Genomic DNA, 21,703 nt, shown 5'->3' on the forward strand with positions numbered 1-21,703 from the left:
TCCCTTTTATTTTGTTATAAATAGGCATGTTACTGTCTTGATTCTCCTTTACCAGTTTCAAAATAAATAAATAAATCAGTAAATAAATAAGTAAATATGTGAACACAGTTTTCAAGCTTGTGGCATTGTGAAAGATGTGGTAACATGACTTATAAAACAAAATAAATTGGAAGGTATTCTACTTTTAATTTTTGTGCTGCGGTAGTATTGTTAATTGTGTATGATGCAGAGGAACTGTAATACACATGGACTGTGATGTATATGGTACGCATTATATAATCAGCAATGTACTGAAGACATCTTTTGTGGGAATCAGAAAATTCCATTTGATTTCTTTTGTAAGAATTATTTGAAGTACTAGACAGTAGAGGAAGCTTTAAGTTGAGGGCAGCCAACGATACGTAACTGGGTTATGTGTTACTTATGACAGCTTTCTTGACAGTTAATTACTTTCAGGAGGGAAAACTCGAGTACTGCCAATAGACAAATTTAAAAATAAAACAATGTATCTTTGGCAGTACTGGAATTTCACATTCTGAAGGTAAATACAGGGCAGCCATGCTATCTCTTTGTAATTTTATTGTTTGTCAAGTGAAAAAATGTAAATTATTGTTCTTTATATGGATAACAATAACTTAGAAAATCTGCACTCGTTCATAGGATTTTAAAGTGGACACATTTGAGTACCGGCTTCTCCGTGAAGTTGAGTTTCGTGAATCAATAACACGGCGCTTTGTTGGAGAAGTTGACAGAGAGATCAGTACAGTTATTGATCGATCACTGGGACCTGTTGCACCTCCACAAATAGCACAGAAACCACGAAATTCCAAACTCCAGGAAGGTACCACAGCGACATTCCAGGCTAAAGTTCCAGCCAACCCACGTCCAAGGGTAAGGATTCTTATTCATTCATGTAATAATGAGTATACATGGACCCATAAAGAACAAAATTTTTCAGTACAAACTACATCCAAATTTAGTCATACAATCTTTTACTTAACTGATTGCACGAAACAGATGTGAATGAGAGCTGAAAAACATGCTGCATTTTGAGATCAGGAATTTTCTCACCTGGCCTAAAATACAAAAGGGAAATAATTCTACCATCCCATCCCTCATAGGGACATTACTAACTAATGCTTAAATAGTGAAATCCCTTTTCGCTCTTTTGTTGATCCATGATTCCAAAAGTGTTTCTCAAGTTTTGTTTTTGTGTATAAAATTATGGACTTATAATCTGGCAAAGGAGCTACTTAGTAAGAGGGAGATATTTCTATTATTGCATGGTTGAATAAAATGCAGATAAGGAATGGAAGCCATGTTAAGATTTGTCAGGCAGTAATCAGTTCAGTGTTACCGAATTTTGATATGTTTTGTTCTTCTGAAGTTTTTTCTTTGGCTGGAGCAAAATGGTTGTGTGATTGGTAGATTTACATTTTATGACTGGAAAAAAATGAAAGACGCATTTGTCTGTGTTGGTGAATTTTAATTACAGTCTATTTAAACATTTCAGATTACATGGTTTAAGAATGGACAGCGCATCACTCATTCCCAGAAGTATGAAAGTAGTTACTCAAACCAACAAGCTGTTCTTAAGATTAACTCTCTCCAGTCTGAAGATTCTGGACATTATACTCTCCTGGCGGAGAATCCTCAAGGTACTACAATGTAAAAAATACATAACACAAACTCAATATCTACAAGAGTGCTGATTGTGTGGCCTTACAGAAATTCAATTTGGTTACCATCTTTCATGTTCCTGATCTTAAATTATAAGTTTACTTCTTTCTTCCAGGATGTGTTGTATCATCTGCTTACTTAGCTGTTGAATCGTCTGCGACTCAAGATGGACTTGATCAGAGGTTTGTAGCAATGTTATGCCAGTTTTACATATAGCAGAACATAAAGTAAGACTTGTACACAGTTGAAAAGTTCTGCGAAATTTTACATTATATCTAATTTTCTAATTATCAGAAGGGACATTGCACTATCATTTTGGAAATAGAGTTTTTGTACTTAGCCCAGCATATGAAATTGTTTTCCATCTTACCACACGCAGCCATAAATCTCTGGTAACAATATGTTTCACAGTAGTGAAAAATGAAAAACAATTGAATTAATATTCCTCCAAAATTAACTGAGAATTTATCTTAATGTATTATTATCAGACTAGATGTGTATTTCATCCTAATGGCTCCTAAGTAGGATCAGTGATTATGTTGACTTTTGTAGTAGTGTTTAATATGAAAAATCAGCTGACATTTTAAGAAGATTCATTTGGATACATTGAAAATATTTACTAAAATTTATTAAATATGTAGAAAGTGTTATATCAAACTTAGTCTTTAAATATAGCCACGTAAAAATTTTTGTTCTTTGTTTTAGGGGAAGAGTTCCTCATACAGAACCTTCTGAGGGCACAGAGGCAGGGAAGGCTCTCGCACCTAACTTTGTGCGGGTTTGTAATGATCGTGATGTTACTGAGGGTAAAATGACACGTTTCGATTGCCGAGTGACTGGCCGACCTTACCCAGAAGTGGCGTGGTTCATCAATGGGCAACAAGTCAGTGATGATGCAACCCATAAAGTGTTGGTCAATGAATCAGGCAACCATGCTCTAATGATAACAAATGTGAGCATTTCAGATGCTGGAGTAATTACCTGTGTAGCCCGCAACAAGGCTGGAGAGACTTCCTTCCAGGTTGGTACCATCAATCTTTTAATTATTTCCAATATTTTGTGTTCAGTGCATATGTACGTATCTCATGTACATTTATATCAACAACTACATATTCAATTTTGTTCCAGTGCAATTTAAATGTAATAGAGAAAGAACAAGTTGTAGCCCCAAAATTTGTGGAACGATTCAGCACAGTACATGTGAAGGAGGGGGAGCCAGTGGTATTGAAAGCCCGAGCTGTTGGCACTCCCATCCCTCGCATTTCATGGCAAAAGGTAAGATACAATTCTCAAAACAGTGAATGTTCATTTCTAAATTAAAAAAGTGTTTATTAAAATTTTTTCAACTAAAGAACTATGACAATGTGTAATGCTGCTGAAAAAATGTCCGAAGGACAATGACACAACAAACTAAGATCATAGAATGGAATACATACAGTGACCAAAATTCTAAATAGGAAAAAGTGATAGAGAACCAGTAATGTAAGTTTAAATGTGAGGCACTGGATGGAGAGTTAGTAAAAAGAAGAAGAAACAGAGAAAAAGGGAAAGAAAGGTCTATCAAAAGTGAAGATTGGTAGTTGTCGATGGAAGACAGGAGAAGAGAAGTGGGGGGAAGAGGATAAAATAACAACATTTATTCTTATAATTAATTTGTGTGAAACCCCCCATCATACTCCCATCCCTCCCACACACACATGCAAGGGAGGGTAAAAAAATTTAGTAACTATGATTCCAAAACTTCCTAGCAGATTAAAACGATGTACTGGACTGAGACAAAAACCTGAATTATTACTTTTGATGGGCATTGCTCTTACTGACTGAGTTATCCAGGCATGACTCATGATCCACCCACACAGCTTTACTTCCACCAGTACCTCTCTGGTAATTTCCAAACTTCACAGAAGTTCTAGTACATATCTTGTGAAACTAGCACTTTGCTGGAGGAGGAGGAAAGGATGTAGCAGAGGAGTCGCTTAAGTGCAGCCCAAGTGATACTTTCCAGAATGAATCTTTCATTCTGCAGCAGAGTGTGCAATATATTGCAACTTCCTGGTAGATTAAAACTGTGTATCGAACTGGTACCTGAACGCGGAACCTCCTTTTGTGGGTAATGCTCTTACTGACTCAGCTATTCAGGCATGATTCACTGCCTACCCTCACTGCTTTACTTTCACCAACGCCGCACTGCAGCTGTGCCTAAACCACTTACTCACAACATCCTTTCTTCCAGGAGTGCTATTCCCACAAGTTATGCGAGAGAACCTCTGTGGAGTTTGGAAAGTAGGAAACAAGTATTGACGGAAACAAAGCTATGAGGATGTGTCATGAATTGTGCCTCAGTAGCTCAGTCAGTTTGAGGATGTGCCAACAAATGACAGGGTTATGAGTATGTGTCCCAGTCCAGCACAAAGTTTTATCTGCCAAGAAGTATCACTACAGTGCACATTCCGAAGCAGAGTAAAATATTAATTATGGAAAGAATGACTATATTCAAAAGAAGAATAATCACATAATTTCTTTTTGGAATCCATGTGCTTTCAAATAAATTTATGTACTCTTATCAGACACCTGGGCACAATGATAATGTTTTATGTTTCTCATTTTACATTTTGTTCCTCGAGTTCTATCTTATCTTCCAGGTATAACTAAGAAAGAGGTACTGAACCAGCTTGGGGAAAAAGATATTTCTACCACAATCTGACTGACGTAAGAGATTATTTGATAGGACACATCCTGAGCCATCAAGGAATAGACAATTTGATAATGAAGGGAAAGGGAAGTGTGGGAGTGATGGGAGGGGGTAGAGTTGTAGAGGGAGACCTAGCCGTGAATACAGTAAGTAGGCCCAGATGGATGGAGTTTGCAGTAATTATTCAGTGATCGAGGGTGGCACAGGATAGAGATTACCAAGGATACTTGCATCATCCCATTCTTCAGGCTGAAGACTGTAGCAACAACTGAAGCATCATCTGTGAACGTACCCAAATGAAAAAATGTAACCGATCTTTCTTTATAATTGTTTTTATGATTTTTCTTTATGTCAAAAGTAATTACTTGTCACTGTCATAGAAATGACTGACAACTCTTTTATCAACACCCATGTATTTTATGTACTGCAGTATTAATTCAGGATATCCTGCAGGGTCAGCATTAATCATTCAGTTCAGACAAGGTAAATCTTCGCTAACAGTTACTTGTAGAAGATAAAATGTGACTAAGGGCATTTAAAAAATTCAGCAAAAATTAATTTTTACAGGATGGGGTCCCCCTGGCGCCGGGACCTGACGTAAACATCCACACAGACGGTGGAGCCTCGACACTGGACATCCCGCGAGCCAAGGCGTCGGATGCGGCCTGGTACCAGTGCACCGCTCAGAACGTCGCAGGCTCCACCGCCACACGTGCTCGCCTCTTTGTCGAGACACCTAAGGGCGCCACACCTCCTCCCCGTCGTCTTAATTTACCACGACCGACGAAGGTCATTGAACCTGAGTAAGTATTATTGAATGATTCCTTCACATAAAGCCCAATCTTAAAACACAGTTATAACTATGGAAGAAGTATTTTACAGTATTTATAGGAAAAATACGACAAAATTTAGTGAAAAGATGCAAAATCGATATCAGATTTTTTTAAAATTCTGTGTCTACATCCCATTCCATTCTTTTACAGTGTTGTATGCTTCTTTTGTTTAGTTCATCTCCACGGCTCAGTGATAAAAGTGACAGACTACAGATCCAAAGATATTGGGTTTGCTTCCAATTCATTTGTATAACTTTTATCTGCCCTCATGACTTCTTTCATCTCTGGCAATGTTTGTTAATGTGAGGTGCGCTGTGCTTTGGATTCCACAATGAAGTGTAGGTCCCCTAAGGCTGGCTGGATAAGTCCGTTCAAAGGTTGGATGGAGGCAAAGGCAGCCACTTACAATAAGACCATTTGTTGCAAAGCTGTGTAGTGTTCAAACCATCATTTGGGTTGATGACAGATCTACCACATTAATTCATTTTTTTGTGGACCTCGTTATTTCCCACGTATGTCATCTATCAGTCGAGACTCATTTTTGAGTGTGTCAGAAGTCATGGTTTCTTATTTATTTTCCCTCTGGTTGTTGGTGGACTACACTCAGTCCACTCTTACTACAGATTTAGTATTTACTTCTGTTTACATCTGCATGAATTAATTTTACTGTTAAGAAATGGCTCTGAGCACTATGGGACTTAACATCTGAGGTCATCTGTCCCCTAGAACTTAGTACTACTTAAACCTAACTAACCTAAGGACATCACACACATCCATGCCCGAGGCAGGATTCGAACCTGTGACTGTAGCGGTTGCGCGGTTCCAGACTGAAGCGCCTAGAACTTGTCAGCCATACTGGCCGGCTATTGTTAAGATGTGGCACCCACATACAGGAGGAATGTGGTTTGATCCTTTGCCAAGACATTCTTATTTGTCATCTTTCAAAACAGCAAAGAGCAGCAGTCAGTTATCGTTTCAGTTCTAGCTTTATTAGAGGAGATCCAGATTTTGGCTAGTAACTAGACATTATTGATGCTTAAAATACAAGAAGTACATAGGCAGAGCATAGTATACAAAATTACAACTCATGACATCCCATATATTGCTTGCACTTTGAATTACATGCCGGTATTTCAGAGTTGTTATATGTGCCCCAATATGTCTACACCTGTTGTTTAGGCTCTTGTTACTATTCATTAAAGATTAAAGACTCTTTGCAGAGAACACACCTGTTGGCTGTGTGGCACCCTCTATATTAACTACATAATACATAACCTTCAAAGTAAAGCAGTTTTGTTATCTAATAAAATTTTAAATTTACATAAGAATAAAATACAAGTAAAATTATTGATGTTGCTGTACTGACTTAGTACCACATTTAACAGTTAACATTAGAAGATATAAAAATTGCAGATTCATTCTTGTGAGCTAATTATTTTGTTAATGTTTAAAAGTGTAGGTAAAATCAGTTCCATAAAATTTACAAACCACTGGGAGGGACATGATATATGGCTGTGGCTGTTGGAATTGATTTGCTTATTTTTTCTTTTGTACTTTTTTTTAACTGTCACAACAAGGTATATAGATTCTATCACTTACTGAATAGTTCATAGATGGTGCCAAACATCACCAAGATAGATCATTGGTGTGATTTGCCAGTCTGTAATGGATGTAGAGAGTACTGATCTCTGTGCTATTTCATACAGATTTTTAATTATAAGTAAAATGAAATAAGATACTGAATTGCTGTTATTAACAATGTACATTCATCTAAATCAATATAACGTGGAAAGAGTTACGTAGGTTCAATATTATAACCATCATACTTGTACACTATTATGTCAGTGGCTGCTACATATTGCCAAGAAGTCAAGACATATTTTGTACCCCCTCGGTCACATTTTTTACTGCTTCCAGTTTACAAATAATTCATTCAAAGCTGCCATGGAGAGACTGAATATGGTTGTTCATTTACTTACAACAAAAAGCATAGATTTCTGGGTAAGGGTGAGAAGGGCAGGTTGCTCAACCTCCTAGAAGAGATGGAGGTCTTTTGCTATCAGAAGAGTGTTAGCAGCAACCTGATTAATGATCAGGTTACTATGAAAATGCTCATTTTTGGGAATTATTTGAAAACTGATTACATGGAAGCTGTGAAACATGTGACTCAGGGGATACAAAATAGTTCCTGATTTCTTGCCGATTTGTAGTGGCCGTTGATATGATACTGTATGAATATGATAGCTATAATGTTGAACCTACGTAACTTTTTCCATGTTATATCGATTTAGATGTATATACATTGTTAATATCAGCAATTCAGTATCTTTTTTTATTGTACTTATAATTAAAAATCTGTATGAAATAACACAGAGATCAGTACTTTCTACATCCATTACAGATTGGCAAATCACACAAATGATCTATCTTGGTGATATTTGGCACCATCTATGAACTATTCAATAAGTGATAGAAGCTATATACCTCATTGTGACAATTAACAAAAGTATAAAAGAAAAAATATGCAAATCAATTCCAATAACCACAGCCATACATCATGTGCCTCCTAGCTGTTTGTAAATTTTATGGAACTGATTTTACCTATGCTGTTAAAGATTAACAAAATAATTAGCTCAGAAGAGTGAATCTGGAATTTTTTTATATCTTCTAATGTTAACTGTTAAATGTGACAGTAAGTCAGTACAGCAACATCAATAATTTTACTTGTATTTAATTTTATTTTATTCTTATGCAAATTTTAACTATAGCACATAACTGCCTTACTTTGAAGGTTATGTATTATATAGTTAATATAGGGGGTGCCACACAGCCAACTGATGTGTTCTCTGCAAAGCCTACCTTCATTACACAATAGTCTTTAATGAATAGTAACAAGAGCTTAAACAACAGGTGTAGACGTATTGGGGCACGTATACAACTCTGAAATACTAGTATGTAATTCAATGTACAAGCAGTATAGGTTATGTTATGAGTTGTTATTTCTGTATACTATGCTCAGACTATGTACTTATTGTATTTTTAGCATTGATAATGTCTAGTTACTGGCCAAAATCTGGATCTCCTCTAATAAAACTAGAACTGAAATGATGACTGCTGCTCTTTACGATTTTGAATGTTATATCACAGATGTGGCGTGCATTCCACTTTCCTAATGGAAGATAATCTGATGTTGATTCTTCGTTATGTTTTTGTAGTCTCTCAAAATAATTTCAGACAATCGCTAGTATCTATCCTCAACAAAACCAAAGGCAATATTGTCCCCTGCCCTGTCATATAATCTAGCATCATTCATTATTTGTCATTCAAACTACACTCACTCTTTATTTTATTGCTGTCACAATCTGCATGCTGAGCAGCTTGATTAAAAATTTAAGATATGCAATCATTATTTGTATTTGGGCATTGTAAAATTGTGTCATTGTCGACAGGCCACATGCATTTAACACATTTATCCTTTTACTGCAAAAATCAAGTTTTTTTTTTTTCCCTGAATGTAACGTAATTTTTCCATTTGTACCACATATGTATATATACTTGTTGAAATATCATTATAGGTTTTATTATTGAATGCCATACATTTCTTTCTGAATATATGTATATATGTTGGATTTCATAAGAAAAATCTTTGTGCTTGCAGACCAGAGCCAGGGCCTGAGGTAATCTATTTACGCCATGTGGAGCGTGCGAAGCCTCACATGCCTTTGCCAGAAGAAGAGCGTATCTACCCACCACCACAATTTATTATTCCACTGAACAATGCTCATCAGGTTGAGGGAGGACGTGTACATTTTGAGGCTCGCATTGAGCCTGTTGGTGACCCAAGCATGAAAGTTGAGTGGTTTGTGAATGGCAGACCTCTGGCTGCAAGTGAGTATACCAGCTTCATGTTGACTTTTACTTAATCTTATGACTTTCTTTGTAGAACTTGGAACCAGAATAAAGTTATTTTAAAAATAGGTTAATGACACTATAAATGGAGTTCAACAATTATTATAGTCAGCTGTACTCATACAATAATTTTTAAAAACCAAGGATATTTTTTTCTTGGAATAAGGAGATGGAGGAAGATATAGGATATATGTGAACAAAAAAGTGAAAAAACTGGATTTAGGGATCTGAAGGAGGTAAATATACAATGAATTTATAATGCAGGAATTGTGATATTTCCTGCAACAAATAGACAGAAAGACTAGTAATCCAGTGGAAATACACACATCAAAAAAAGTTTTGCTTCACCTCTGTTCCGAGAGTTTCGGAACCTGTACAGAAAATTGGAGTAGAGATCAACATAAACATCATTGCCGCCCTTTTTATTGCTCATGAAAGCCACACATTGCACCTTCATAGGTGGTGGTCCAGATTGCTATACACACCGGTACCTCTAATACCCAGTAGCATGTCCTCTTGCAATGATGCTTGCCTGTATTCATCGTGGCATACTATCCACAAGTTCATCGAGGCACTGTTGGTCCAGATTGTCCCTCTCCTCACCGACGATTTGACGAAGACCCCTCAGAGTTGTTGGTGGGTCACGTCGTCCATAAACAGCCCTTATCAAGTTATTCCGGGCATGTTCGATATGATTCGTGTCTGGACAACATGCTGGCCACTCTAGTCAAGTGATGTCATTACCCTGAAGGAAGTCATTCACAAGATGTGCACGATGGGGGTGCAAATTATCATCCATGAAGATGAATGCCTCACCGATATGGTTGCACTATTGGTCGGAGGATGGAGTTCACATATTGTACAGCCATTACGGTGCCTTCCATGACTACCAGCAGCTTACATCGGCTCCACATAATGCCACCCCAAAACAGCAGCCAACCTCCACCTTGCTGCATTCACTGGACAGTGTGTCTAAGGGGTTCAGCCTGACTGGGTTGCCTCCAAACACGTCTCTGATGATTGTCTGGTTGAAGGCATATGCAACACTCATCGGTGAAGATAATGAGATGCCAATTGTGAATGGTCCATTCAGCACGTTGTTGGGCCCATCTGTACTGCACTGCATGGTGTTGTGGTTGCAAAAATGGACCTCTCCATGGACGTCAGGAGTGAAGCTGCGCATCATGCTACCTATTGCACACAGTTTGAGTCGTAACATGACATCCTGTGGCTGCACGCAAAGCAGTATTCAACATTGTGGCATTGCTGTCAGAGTTCCTCTGAGCCATAATCTGTAGGTAGCAGTCATCCTCTCCTTTGCAGTAGTAGCCCTTGGGCAGCCTGAGCGAGGCATGTCATCGACAGTTTCTGTTTCTCTGTATCTCCTCCATGCCTGAACAACATCGCTTTGGTCCACCCCGAGACGCCTGGACACTTCCTTTGTTGAGAGCCCTTCTTGGCACAAAGTAACAGTGCAGATGTGATAGAACCGTGGTATTGGCCATCCAAGCATGGTTGAAGTACAGACAAAACGAGCCGTGTGCCTCCTTCCTGGTGGAATGACTGGAAGTGATCGGCTGTTGGACCCCCTCCATCTAATAGGTGCTGCTCATGCATGGTTGTTTACATCTTTGGGGGGGGGGGGGGATTTAGTGACATCTCTGAACAATCAAAGGGACTATGTCTGTGATACAATATCCACAGTCAACGTCTGTCTTCAGGAGTTCTGGGAACCAGGATGATGCAAACCGTTTTTTGATGTGTGTAAATGACACTGGTGGGATGCTAGAATATGTGAAACCCACAAATGCAGTTTCTGGCGAGGATAATTTTTATATTTATTTATATTTATACTTATGATATTCTTGACATTGCTCTGTCTAGGCCCTGTGAATCTTCTTGTGTGACTTATTGCTCTTGGTCCTTCCCTTATTTTAGCATATTTTTTTGATACTTCATTCACTTTTCTCTTTACAATCTTTCCCATTTTTTTCTGCATTTTTCTTAGAGTCATTTTCTCCAGTCTTTTATAAAAGGAATCCTTGGTTTCAAAAGCCTAAGTACATCGTAATTTTTCTGTGGGGTTCCTCTGCATTGTGATGAACAATTTCTTGAAGTATGACCATTACGTCTGCATAATTACATCATTCATTATTTATTATTATATCACAGAATTATGTATTTTGAATGATTGTAAACAATTATCACATATAGATAACCATATGTGTTATGTTTGATTTTAGGTTCTCGTGCTACAGCTACATTTCAGTTTGGTTTCATCGCACTTGACCTGATAAGCATTCAGCTGGAGGACAGTGGAGAATATGTTTGCCGTGTGTCAAGCAATTCGGGATCAGTTGAATCTCATGGTCTGCTGAGTGTAACAGGTGGGTCTGGGATAAAATACTTAGCAGGTTTTGATAAATAAGTGAAGCTTTTTTCACAATATCTCATCTGAATTACTGCATACATGGTAATATGAACATAAGACCGTAATTATCTGTAATTCTTTAAAACTGACTGACCGAGCATGAAAGATAATGAAAGAGAAAACTGCCTAACCACATCCAGTACTGATGCCAACTTCGAGCAGTTTGTGCTCTGTTTCTGAATAACCTGTAAGTAACCATTGATGAAATGGAAAACTATGTGCATGTTCCCAGAGTGAGATTTTCACTCTGCAGCGGAGTGTTCTGCAAGTTTCGCAGGAGAGCTTCTGCAAAGTTTGGAATGTAGGAGACGAGGTACTGGCAGAAGTAAAGCTGTGAGTACCAGGCGTGAGTCGTGCTTCAGTAGCTCAGATGGTAGAGCACTTGCCTGCGAAAGGCAAAGGTCCCGAGTTTGAGTCTCGGTCGGGCACACAGTTTTAATCTGCCAGGAAGTTTCATATCAGCTCACACTCCGCTGCAGAGTGAAAATCTCATTCTGGAAACATTCCCCAGGCTGTGGCTAAGCCATGTCTCCGCAATATCCTTTCTTTCAGGAGTGCTAGTTCTGCAAGTTTCGCAGGAGAGCTTCTGTAAAGTTTGGAAGGTAGGAGACGAGGTACTGGCAGAAATAAAGCTGTGAGTACCGGGCGTGAGTCGTGCTTCGGTAGCTCAGATGGTAGAGCACTTGCCCGCGAAAGGCAAAGGTCCCGAGTTCGAGTCTCGGTCAGGCACACAGTTTTAATCTGCCAGGAAGTTTCATTTTATGTGCATGTTAGTCATGGTTCTGCATATGTAATTGTTCATAACAGGCTCAGTTTTTGTGAAGTGTACATAAGATGAATGCCAAATTAAATCAGTAAAGAACACCTGAGCAATCATTTGAGAATCTGTCAGGACCTACAAGACCTTCATGCTAATGTAGGAAAAACTTTACTGAAATCAATCATAACTGGAGATGAAATTTGGATTAATCACTTTGAAGCAAATAGCAAATGACAGAGTGTGGAATATAAACTTCCTGAATGTTCAGCCAGAGAGATATGCAAGAATCAACCCTCTACAGGAAAAACATTTTGGAACTCAGTAGGGTTAGTTCTAGAACACTTCCTAGAATAGAGGTCATCAGAAGCTATTGTAAACACAAGAAGATGTAGTCTAAAATTCAAGTTAAATGACAAGGTCCGGTGTTGGAATTTTTCTATACTTGCATGTCACTGTGATCCAAATATCGATCCCCTCTCTGCTCAAACTTTGGAACCCCCATTTCAGGGTGTGTGAGCATCCTGCATTCAGTTCTGACCACACTGCATCAAGTTACATACATAGCCTGCTGCTCACCTGAAAACCTTTTTATCTCAGGATAATGGAAAACTTGTGAATAATCTACCAGATGCTCTGGACACCAGGATGACTGTGTCCTGAAATAATGGCATTACAGATTTTCTGCTGTTGATCTAATAAACAAATATTTAATGCAGATAATTGATGGCTGGCCCCTGTACATTTAGTCACTTATTAGTGGCTTATGAAAAGCTGTGTGCTAGTCAGTAACAACAAATCATATGAAATCTAGAGCAACAGTTCCAGGTACTGCTTGTGAACTTCACAGGAATGAAAAGGTTCCTGAATGCTTATTGCAAAAAGATAACCCATTCAAAAGCACTTGAAGAAATACAGCAACCAGTCAAAGCTGACTGGCTGCTGTAGCTCTTCAAGTAATTCGGTCCACAGGCACCACAATACACCAGTTTTCAGGAACCATTACATTAAAAATGCAGTTAATGTGAAGTCGTAAATAAAGTTGGACAAGGAATCATAATTTTAGCTTGGTAATATATTTTTCATACTTGTGTGACATTCTGAGACAGTCAGTATTCTGTAAGTATCTAATCCAATTGGTATTCCAAAGATTCTACACTGTATCTCATCAGTGTGCTTGAAATAATTCACAATATTTAGACTTCATTGGATGTTATATATTTTTCTTAGTTTTTTTAAAAAGTTTGTTTAGTAAGAGAGCTTAATTTTTTTCAGGCCGAGTTGGCATCGAACAATCTAGTCAGCACCCCGACAGCCTGCAATACATCCAACATTTGGAAGACTACTCACGCTATCAGCGAACAGAGAGTATAGAAGAAGTCTCGTCTCAACGGCCTAACTTCATTCGACCACTTCAGGAATTAGGAGAGCTGCAAGAAGGCCGAAATGCCCACTTTGAAGGACAGCTCACTCCCGTCAGCGACCCCACTATGAGGGTGGAGTGGTTCAAGGACGGGAAACCGATCACAGCAAGTGCGTCATTATTTTAACTCCGTTACATGTTGGAAATATAGGAGTCTTTCTGTTTTGAGATCATATTTTGCTACTTGATATAGCCTTCTACCTCATATAAGAAATTATGAAAACTTATAAAATTACAAGCAGACAGAATGGCAGACCATTAACCTTCATGAGGCAAAATTCCAGCACTGCTAAGTGACACACATAAAAGTGCAGAATGTGTCCTAACTTTTGGAACTATTAGTTCCTCTATCAGGGAGGAAAGAGATAGTTTGGGGAATGTTAGAAGGAGGTGCGGGTCACTCAAATCCCAGGATGGCGAAGATTAACATGTTGTGAGGGTGAGAGAGACAAAGTGAAGGTGAATGCATCAGAGAGATTTCAGAGGCTAATAATAATGCACAACACGGGACTGAAATTTAAATAACAAGGGTAAAGCAGAAGAAACAAATGAACAGATTTATAAATTTGGTCCAGATATATTTTTATCTCTAAGTAATCATTATTATTAATGATGATACATATAGCAGTGTGTTAGGACACATATTTTCAGTGATACATATTTGTTGAGATAGGTACTATATACATATATTTTCATGAAAAAATGTTTGTTGTATTTTCTTAAAAGGTGCTTGTTATATGGTACTGATTTCTTGTACCTAACAGGTTCTCGCATTACCACCATCTTCAACTTCGGTTATGTCTCCTTAAATATATTGCACCTACGGGCTGAAGATGCTGGTACATACACCGTGCGAGCTGTGAACAGAACAGGCGAGGCTATTAGCTCTTCTACTCTCAAAGTTCAAGGTGAGTAAGCCTGAAGAAGCTATACAACAGAGAGATGTGTAGTTGAGATAGCATAGAAAAAAAGGTTTGGTAAATGATTATGGAGGAAATTGCGGGTAGAGGAGCATCTGAAATGGAAGTGTGGCTTGCTTTGAAATCCAAAACATTTGACTTTATTTGGTTTGGGTATCAATGGGCAGAGAAGTCTGTTTGTTTGGGTCTGGTTTATCATGTGGATGGTACTTCTTTGTTAATCAAACAATAAATCACCAAGACTGAATTATTGGAAGAAAAAGTAGTGAAAACTGCACAGCAGCTACATCTGAACAACAAAATTCTCTTGTCGTTAATTATCTTACGTTATTTTGAACCTCAGAGAAAAATTGGATGTCTGAATGTGTTGAGAAAGTATTGCAGATTCTTGCTTTCCCAAAATCTTATCATCTCAATATGCTCTTCTCTCGGTTACATTCCTCAGTGTGTCCTGCAAAACCACAAAGAAAAGTTTCCAGAATATGCATCCTTGTACATATTGCCCAGTGTACACAGATGCTTCTAGGTACTCAGAAGCATACCTATAAATGCTTTATTTAACTTTTAGGAAGAAAATGAGTGTCACATTGGACTGGATCCGACTGTAAGGCGGCTGAAGATGTATCTGTATTAGCTACTGCTGACAGACACAATTAATAATCAGCATTTTTAGCAGGGAAAGAGTAGTGTTGGTATTCCATTCTGATGTCTCTCCATACTCTCAGCACATTTCAGTTTGTCAATGGACTTATATTAGTAATGCTAAATGAAAGAGCTGTACTCAGTCATTATTGAAAATGCTGATTATTATTCATGTTTTCCTTCCACAAATGTGAATTGAAAACCACACTATATTAATTTGAGGTAGCTTAGTCAATTAGATATATAAAATAACAATTCTGGCAATTTTTTGCTTTTAATGTCAACAAAAACATGATTTTATCTGTTGACGTTAGGAGGGGTATTGAACAAAATACCTTGAGAGCAGTTTTTTTGTACTGGGTACACCTTAAAAAAAATTGTCAGAGAAATGAGACCTGATGACTTTTGTGTGCATGTGTGTGTGTGTGTGTGTGTGTGTGTGTGTGTGTGTGTGTGTGTGTGAGAGAGAGAGAGAGAGAGAGAGAGAGAGAGAGAGAGAGAGAGAGACAGAGAGAGAGAGAGAGAGAGAGAGATGACAGGATAACATAGCAGGTGACACAAGAGAGGGATAGGTAGAGAGAGAGGGCAGTTAATTGTATGAAAACAGAGTGTCTTTGAAAGCATCTGTGAGTATGGCTGAGGTTAGATATAATTATACTTTATCTGTCAAGATATTGCAATATCTATGGTGTGAAGCTGTAAAAGCTCTTTTCTAAGATGCAGGAGGTTTAATAGCACTCTTTTCACTTCTCAAATTTCTTTTTGTTTTTTTTATTTTTATTTTTATTAATTTTTTATTCTATGCTTCATCTAATGCTAATTTTGTTCCTGGTACTATAAAACATTAAAGTGTTTCACATACCGGGGACATTCTGTTTTCATACAAGTGTTTTAAGATGTTTTTTATGTTGTACAAATTAGACTATATTTTTTGTCTCATGAAACTAACAAAATTGTGTTTCTTTATTAAATTAAATATTTTGACTCATTTACAGCACGTACTAGCGTGACAGCAGATCTCGGTATACCAGAGCAGCAGAGATATATTGAGAAAGTTGAAGAACTGGAAGCTTATCAGCAGTATCTGCAATCACAGCGATATGTGCAGGAACCTCCAGAGAGCACAGCACCTCCTGAATTTAAGTCACCGATTAAAGACCAGCTGAATATCAGGGAGGGTGGATTTGCTCATTTTGAAGCTCGTCTTGAGCCTATTGGTGACTCTACTCTACGAGTGGAATGGCTAAAAGATGGAAAACCAGTTGAAGCCAGTGAGTACCTGCTCTGATAGAAGCATGTTTTATTTTTCTCTACACTGTAACATGGAAGTGGACTAACTATCAACGGTTGTTTCCTGTGACATGGCAAAAGATATTTTTCATGTCATTTTCAAATATTATCTTTCTGTTTCCATTTGCTTGTGCATTTAACACAAAAGAGCTTTATATTTTTATTTTGATCATATTTATTTGTTTGTATGTTTATTCGCCCTTTGATTGCTGTTTAGAATGATACTGGATATGTCAGTATATTTGCAGCTGGAGGATAAATTACAATTTGAACACATAATATTTTACATTCCTGTACACTTAATGGTAATGTTCTTCCACTTTATCTACATTTTACAAGCTTCTAAATCACAGGTGGGCAACTGGCAGCCTGTGGGCCAGGTCTGACCTGGGGTGAGCATAGAGTGAAAATACTATCAAAAACACATGTTTTGTAGCCTAATTTCTGGCATGGAATGTTGGTAAGGGATGTCATTCATATTGGTGTGTTACCCCATAAACATGAATGTCATGGACACTACAGTTTCGTTTTTTACATTTGGAGCGTTGCTGTCTGTCACTTGAAGAAGCAGTTCGTCAACTTAAGAAGTTTGTGAATCAGGCCTATGAGTCACCAAAGGTTGCACATGCCTATTTGAGACAATACTAAATGACTGAATTGGATATAAAAACTAAATTGAATAATTAATTAATTTGTGGATATACATATTTGTACAAATAGTAAATGAAATGTAGACAAGAAATTTTATTATTAGTGTAACTTACTAGATATAGGCACCCAACTCCATTGCTCTGCAATTCTTGAGTGCTGATCAGACATGAAAAATGACATGTGCACTTCTCACTGACACAGTATATGTAACACATTTCTCAGGATACTGTTTTAGAACCACAACTTTTTTCAAGTGTGTAACTATACAGTTTATATAAAAAACAAAGATGCTGTGACTTACTAAATGGGAAAGCACTGGTAGATAGACACAATAAAAAATACACAAACACACACACAAATTTCAAGCTTTCGCAACCCAAGGTTGCTTCATCAGGAAAGAGGGAAGGAGAGGGAAAGACGAAAGGATGTGGGTTTTAAGGGAGAGGGTAAGGAGTCATTCCAGTCCCGGGAGCGGAAAGACTTACCTTAGGGGTAAGGGATTGGAATGACTCCTTACCCTCTCCCTTAAAACCCACATCCTTTCGTCTTTCCCTCTCCTTCCCTCTTTCCTGATGAAGCAACCTTGGGTTGCGAAAGCTTGAAATTTGTGTGTGTGTTTGTGTATTTTTTATTGTGTATATCTACCAGCACTTTCCCGTTTGGTAAGTCACAGCATCTTTGTTTTTTATATATATTTTTCCCACATGGAATTTTTCCCTCTATTGTATTCATATCATTAATTTGGATCTAACTATACAGTTTGTTACACAAATTAGTGTTTGACTTATTATCAACTTTTGAAACACATTGAGATGACTCCTCAAATGACAGCCCAAAGAATAAAGATAATAAATGTATACAGGACACTAATACTGATAAAAGTCGCCTTCAGCAATCATATTACATTGTGTGTGGTAGCACTTGTACACTTGTTGCTGATCTTTAGTCTGATTTAAAATGACTTGAAATGTTGTTGTGACAAATAATGTCTGCAGGCAGCTGCCACAGCAGTCCACTTTCCACAGCAATAGAAAATTGCTCTAAAGTCACCATTTCCTACAAAAATCATGCAAAAAATCTGAAATTCACATACATCACTAAAATACTGTTGTTTTCTGGTGATTACCAAAAATGCATCAATGTTCTGTATGGCATTGTATTTGCTATGCATAACCATCAGAAAATGGCATTTTTTGCAATTTTCTCTATATTTAATCTGTAACAAGTATTAAGTTTAAAATCACTGGCTCAAATATGGTGCAGCCCATTAAATGGTCTCTAAACATGTCAAAAATATATCCTTCATATTAGTTAAATACAGAGTTCTAGCTAAAAATCTGCACCCAGAAAAGTTTCCCACTTGAGGAGTGGCAAGCACAAAGCTTTGCACAGCCGAAGTGGTAACGCTGTGGGGTCCGACAATGTCAGGCTCTGATTGGTGTATAGCTGGCACAAGCAGTCAGTCCAGGCCACTAGGTGTCAAATGACAACTACTCTATATTGGACTATAGACCAGACACCTTTTGATGGAGATGTAGAATATTATTACTACTGTAATTAAAGCATACTACAGTAGCAGTTATTTGTACTGTGAACGTATGTTGTGAAATCTTATGATGAGCATTAGAACACTGTGGCATCCACTTTTTGTATGGAGAGTTGAGTTTTCAACTGATTTTTAGAGCTGTTGCCACTATTGTACTCTGGAACCTGCTTGTCTTTATAAAACGATGAATTCACATGTCATATACTGTGGCTATTTTGTTGATTGGAGCATTATTTCCTTTAAAGCAATGATTCAACAGGCAATGTGTCATAATCAAATCATTACACTTGTCTTTCAGTCAGCTGCTTTTTAACTGAAATTTTGCAACTTCTTGAAAGCTAAACACCTTGGGATTCATGACAAATTTGTATATCATTTGCTTTTCCTGTATGCCATCATGTTTCTTATTTGGTCTTCTCCCATCATTCATGCACTCTTAATTATGGTGAAATAATGTCCCATTATGAAAGTCTTTAATGACTGTTGGCTCCTAGAGTGTCACCAGATCATAAATGCCAGAACATTACTTCCCATTTTTGGATGAAAATGGAAGGTGGAGCCTGGCTTGCCTGTGTCTACCCTGTCAGAGTACCATATAAAGCAAATGATGTAAAACCATAACTGAGCCTTTGTGTCCCACATTTATCATATAGGAAACATCACATCTAACTCATAAAAGGTAATATCAGAAATTATGATATGAAAAACTTTATATTTCTGAAAAAAAGGAAGAGTAAGTGTATTAAGTGATTCTGAGTACTTCACATAACTTATTTTGCAGATTTATAGATAGTCCATTCTTTTGTCAACTACAGGTATTTTATGTACAAAATTACATTATAATCAAATTTCAGGTTCACGAATCACAAGTTTTTTCAATTTTGGATATGTGGCATTAACAATTAAATCAGTCACAACTCATGATATTGGCACTTACTCATGTCGTGCAATAAATACTCTGGGAGAGGCTGTAACATCAGCTAAGTTAACAGTTGTTAGTAAGAAAGACATCATTATGGACAGTCAACACCCAGGAGGCCTTGAGAAAATACAGTATCTGGAAGACACAAGGTATGTGTGTTGGTAAACATTCTGTAATATTAAAAAATTTGATTGTGTTGTTTTAGTGCAGTATTGGTGTAGAAGTGCATTAGTTATCTTGTTTTAATTTTTAATCTTCCTGCATTTCATATTGTCATTGACTGCTTCTTGTGTTGGCTTTTTCATGTCTCAGATGATATTTCTTTTTAAATATTTTAGTCGCTATGGCCGAAGCCTTCAAGAAGAGACTACTGTCACAAAGAAACCAATGTTTCTTGGTCCACTGAAGGGTACCAACAAAATTGTGGAAGGTCAGAGGGCCCACTTTGAAGCCCGAGTGGAGCCTCAACATGACACAACATTGCAGGTGATAGTCCAGAGAAAATTTAGAAAGAACTACACTTATGAGATTGGTCATGTAATCTGACAATCAGCATATTTACAGTTTGGAAAGAAACTATTAGTTCCAATTTTTAGTGGATTATTGAGTTTTAGTCTTGCTTCATTATCTCATTCTGCCTCTAATTCTACTGGATTTTTACAGATTATGTATACAAAAATTACCTTATTCTAGTGATGCAACTGTTGTTTACCTCCTATCAGAAATGTTTCATTTGTTTCAGATTGAGTGGTACTTCAATGGGAAGGTAATTATGACTGCTAACAGAATCCAGACATATCATGATTTTGGTTATGTGGCATTAGACATTCTTGGTGTCCGTGCTGAAGATGCTGGTACCTATACTGTGGTTGCAAGAAATGCCCTTGGTGAAGCACAGTTATCAGCCAGTATGGTTGTCGAGAGTGAGTAAACTGTTGTACATAATCTGATTAAAATAACAGAAATACCAGTATGAAATAACAAGCAAAAGTGAGGAAGATAAGTCACTTATTTACAGCTACATGGTACATACCATGTAGAAGCAACAACAACACAGAGGAATTACTAGTTTCAAGGTTACCACTCTTCTCCAGTAGCTCAAAGAATAGTTCCACCTCTGTAATTCTGTGATGTTACATATTTCTTTGTGTGATGTATCATTCTGCTAGAAGTGAGTGGTTGCTTTCCATAATTTTTGTTTATTGTTTTATATAATCTGATGATACTTACATCTGCAGTTCAGTTGAAAAGTTTGACTTACAGTTTATAGGAACATTCTGTAAAATAATTACCTTGTAATCTCCCCATCATTTAAAGAACAGGGGGTGGGATGGATGGTGATAGACAGGATTGCAAATTGTTTATCTCAGTAGTGTTAGAAGTGCAGAGTCTTGAGAAATTTCACCAGAATTATCGAGCTCCTCCTAAAGAGGGTTGTCATTGGCCAGATCAGAGATAGTGACATGCACATATGATGACTACATTTGAATGATTTTTGGTAGGAATATCAGTAAATCATTGCACCACTTACCACATTTGTATTATCCTGTAAAATTGGCATGATTCATTTTTGTAGTTCAGTGTCATCTACTGTAAGATTTTTAATGTAGGAAACCTTTCTCAAGAGTAACGTAGTCATAATCAATTGCTTTATTTCATAAGTATCTGCAAATTATTGTATTTTTACCTTATGCAGCTCGCTCAAGCATAGACACCACAAGTATGCATCGTGGCACATATGAAAAGACACAACGCCTTGAAGACTCAAAGTTTATTGAACCATCATATCATATTGAAGAAATCTCAAAATCGAAACCAATCTTTGTACAGCCTCTGTCAGACCCAAAACCCATAAGTGAAGGCAAGAATATTCATTTGGAATGCCGTCTGGAGCCTATGGGAGATCCAACAATGCGTGTTGAATGGTTCTATAATGGACGACCAATCACAGTTGGTAAGTTTCTATTTGCAAACATAATTAATACAATCTGTAAGCAAGTAGAGTAT

General features: G+C 37.4%; 1 protein-coding gene across 1 annotated transcript in view; it reads left to right on the forward strand.

Moving 5' to 3' along the window:
- LOC126481730 (titin) overlaps positions 1-21,703 on the forward strand; it is a 534,189-nt gene that overhangs the window by 76,607 nt on the left and 435,879 nt on the right. The window contains exons 6-20 of the mRNA XM_050105683.1: positions 661-891; positions 1,514-1,658; positions 1,796-1,862; positions 2,386-2,701; positions 2,809-2,955; positions 4,940-5,175; positions 8,864-9,093; positions 11,358-11,501; positions 13,578-13,835; positions 14,490-14,633; positions 16,283-16,558; positions 19,629-19,845; positions 20,035-20,182; positions 20,439-20,619; positions 21,393-21,650. Coding sequence (XP_049961640.1) covers positions 661-891; positions 1,514-1,658; positions 1,796-1,862; positions 2,386-2,701; positions 2,809-2,955; positions 4,940-5,175; positions 8,864-9,093; positions 11,358-11,501; positions 13,578-13,835; positions 14,490-14,633; positions 16,283-16,558; positions 19,629-19,845; positions 20,035-20,182; positions 20,439-20,619; positions 21,393-21,650 — 2,998 coding nt within the window. The remainder of the gene's footprint in view (positions 1-660; positions 892-1,513; positions 1,659-1,795; positions 1,863-2,385; positions 2,702-2,808; positions 2,956-4,939; positions 5,176-8,863; positions 9,094-11,357; positions 11,502-13,577; positions 13,836-14,489; positions 14,634-16,282; positions 16,559-19,628; positions 19,846-20,034; positions 20,183-20,438; positions 20,620-21,392; positions 21,651-21,703) is intronic.

The sequence above is a fragment of the Schistocerca serialis genome, chromosome 5, assembly GCF_023864345.2.
Source record: "Schistocerca serialis cubense isolate TAMUIC-IGC-003099 chromosome 5, iqSchSeri2.2, whole genome shotgun sequence".
Lineage (NCBI taxonomy): Eukaryota > Metazoa > Arthropoda > Insecta > Orthoptera > Acrididae > Schistocerca > Schistocerca serialis.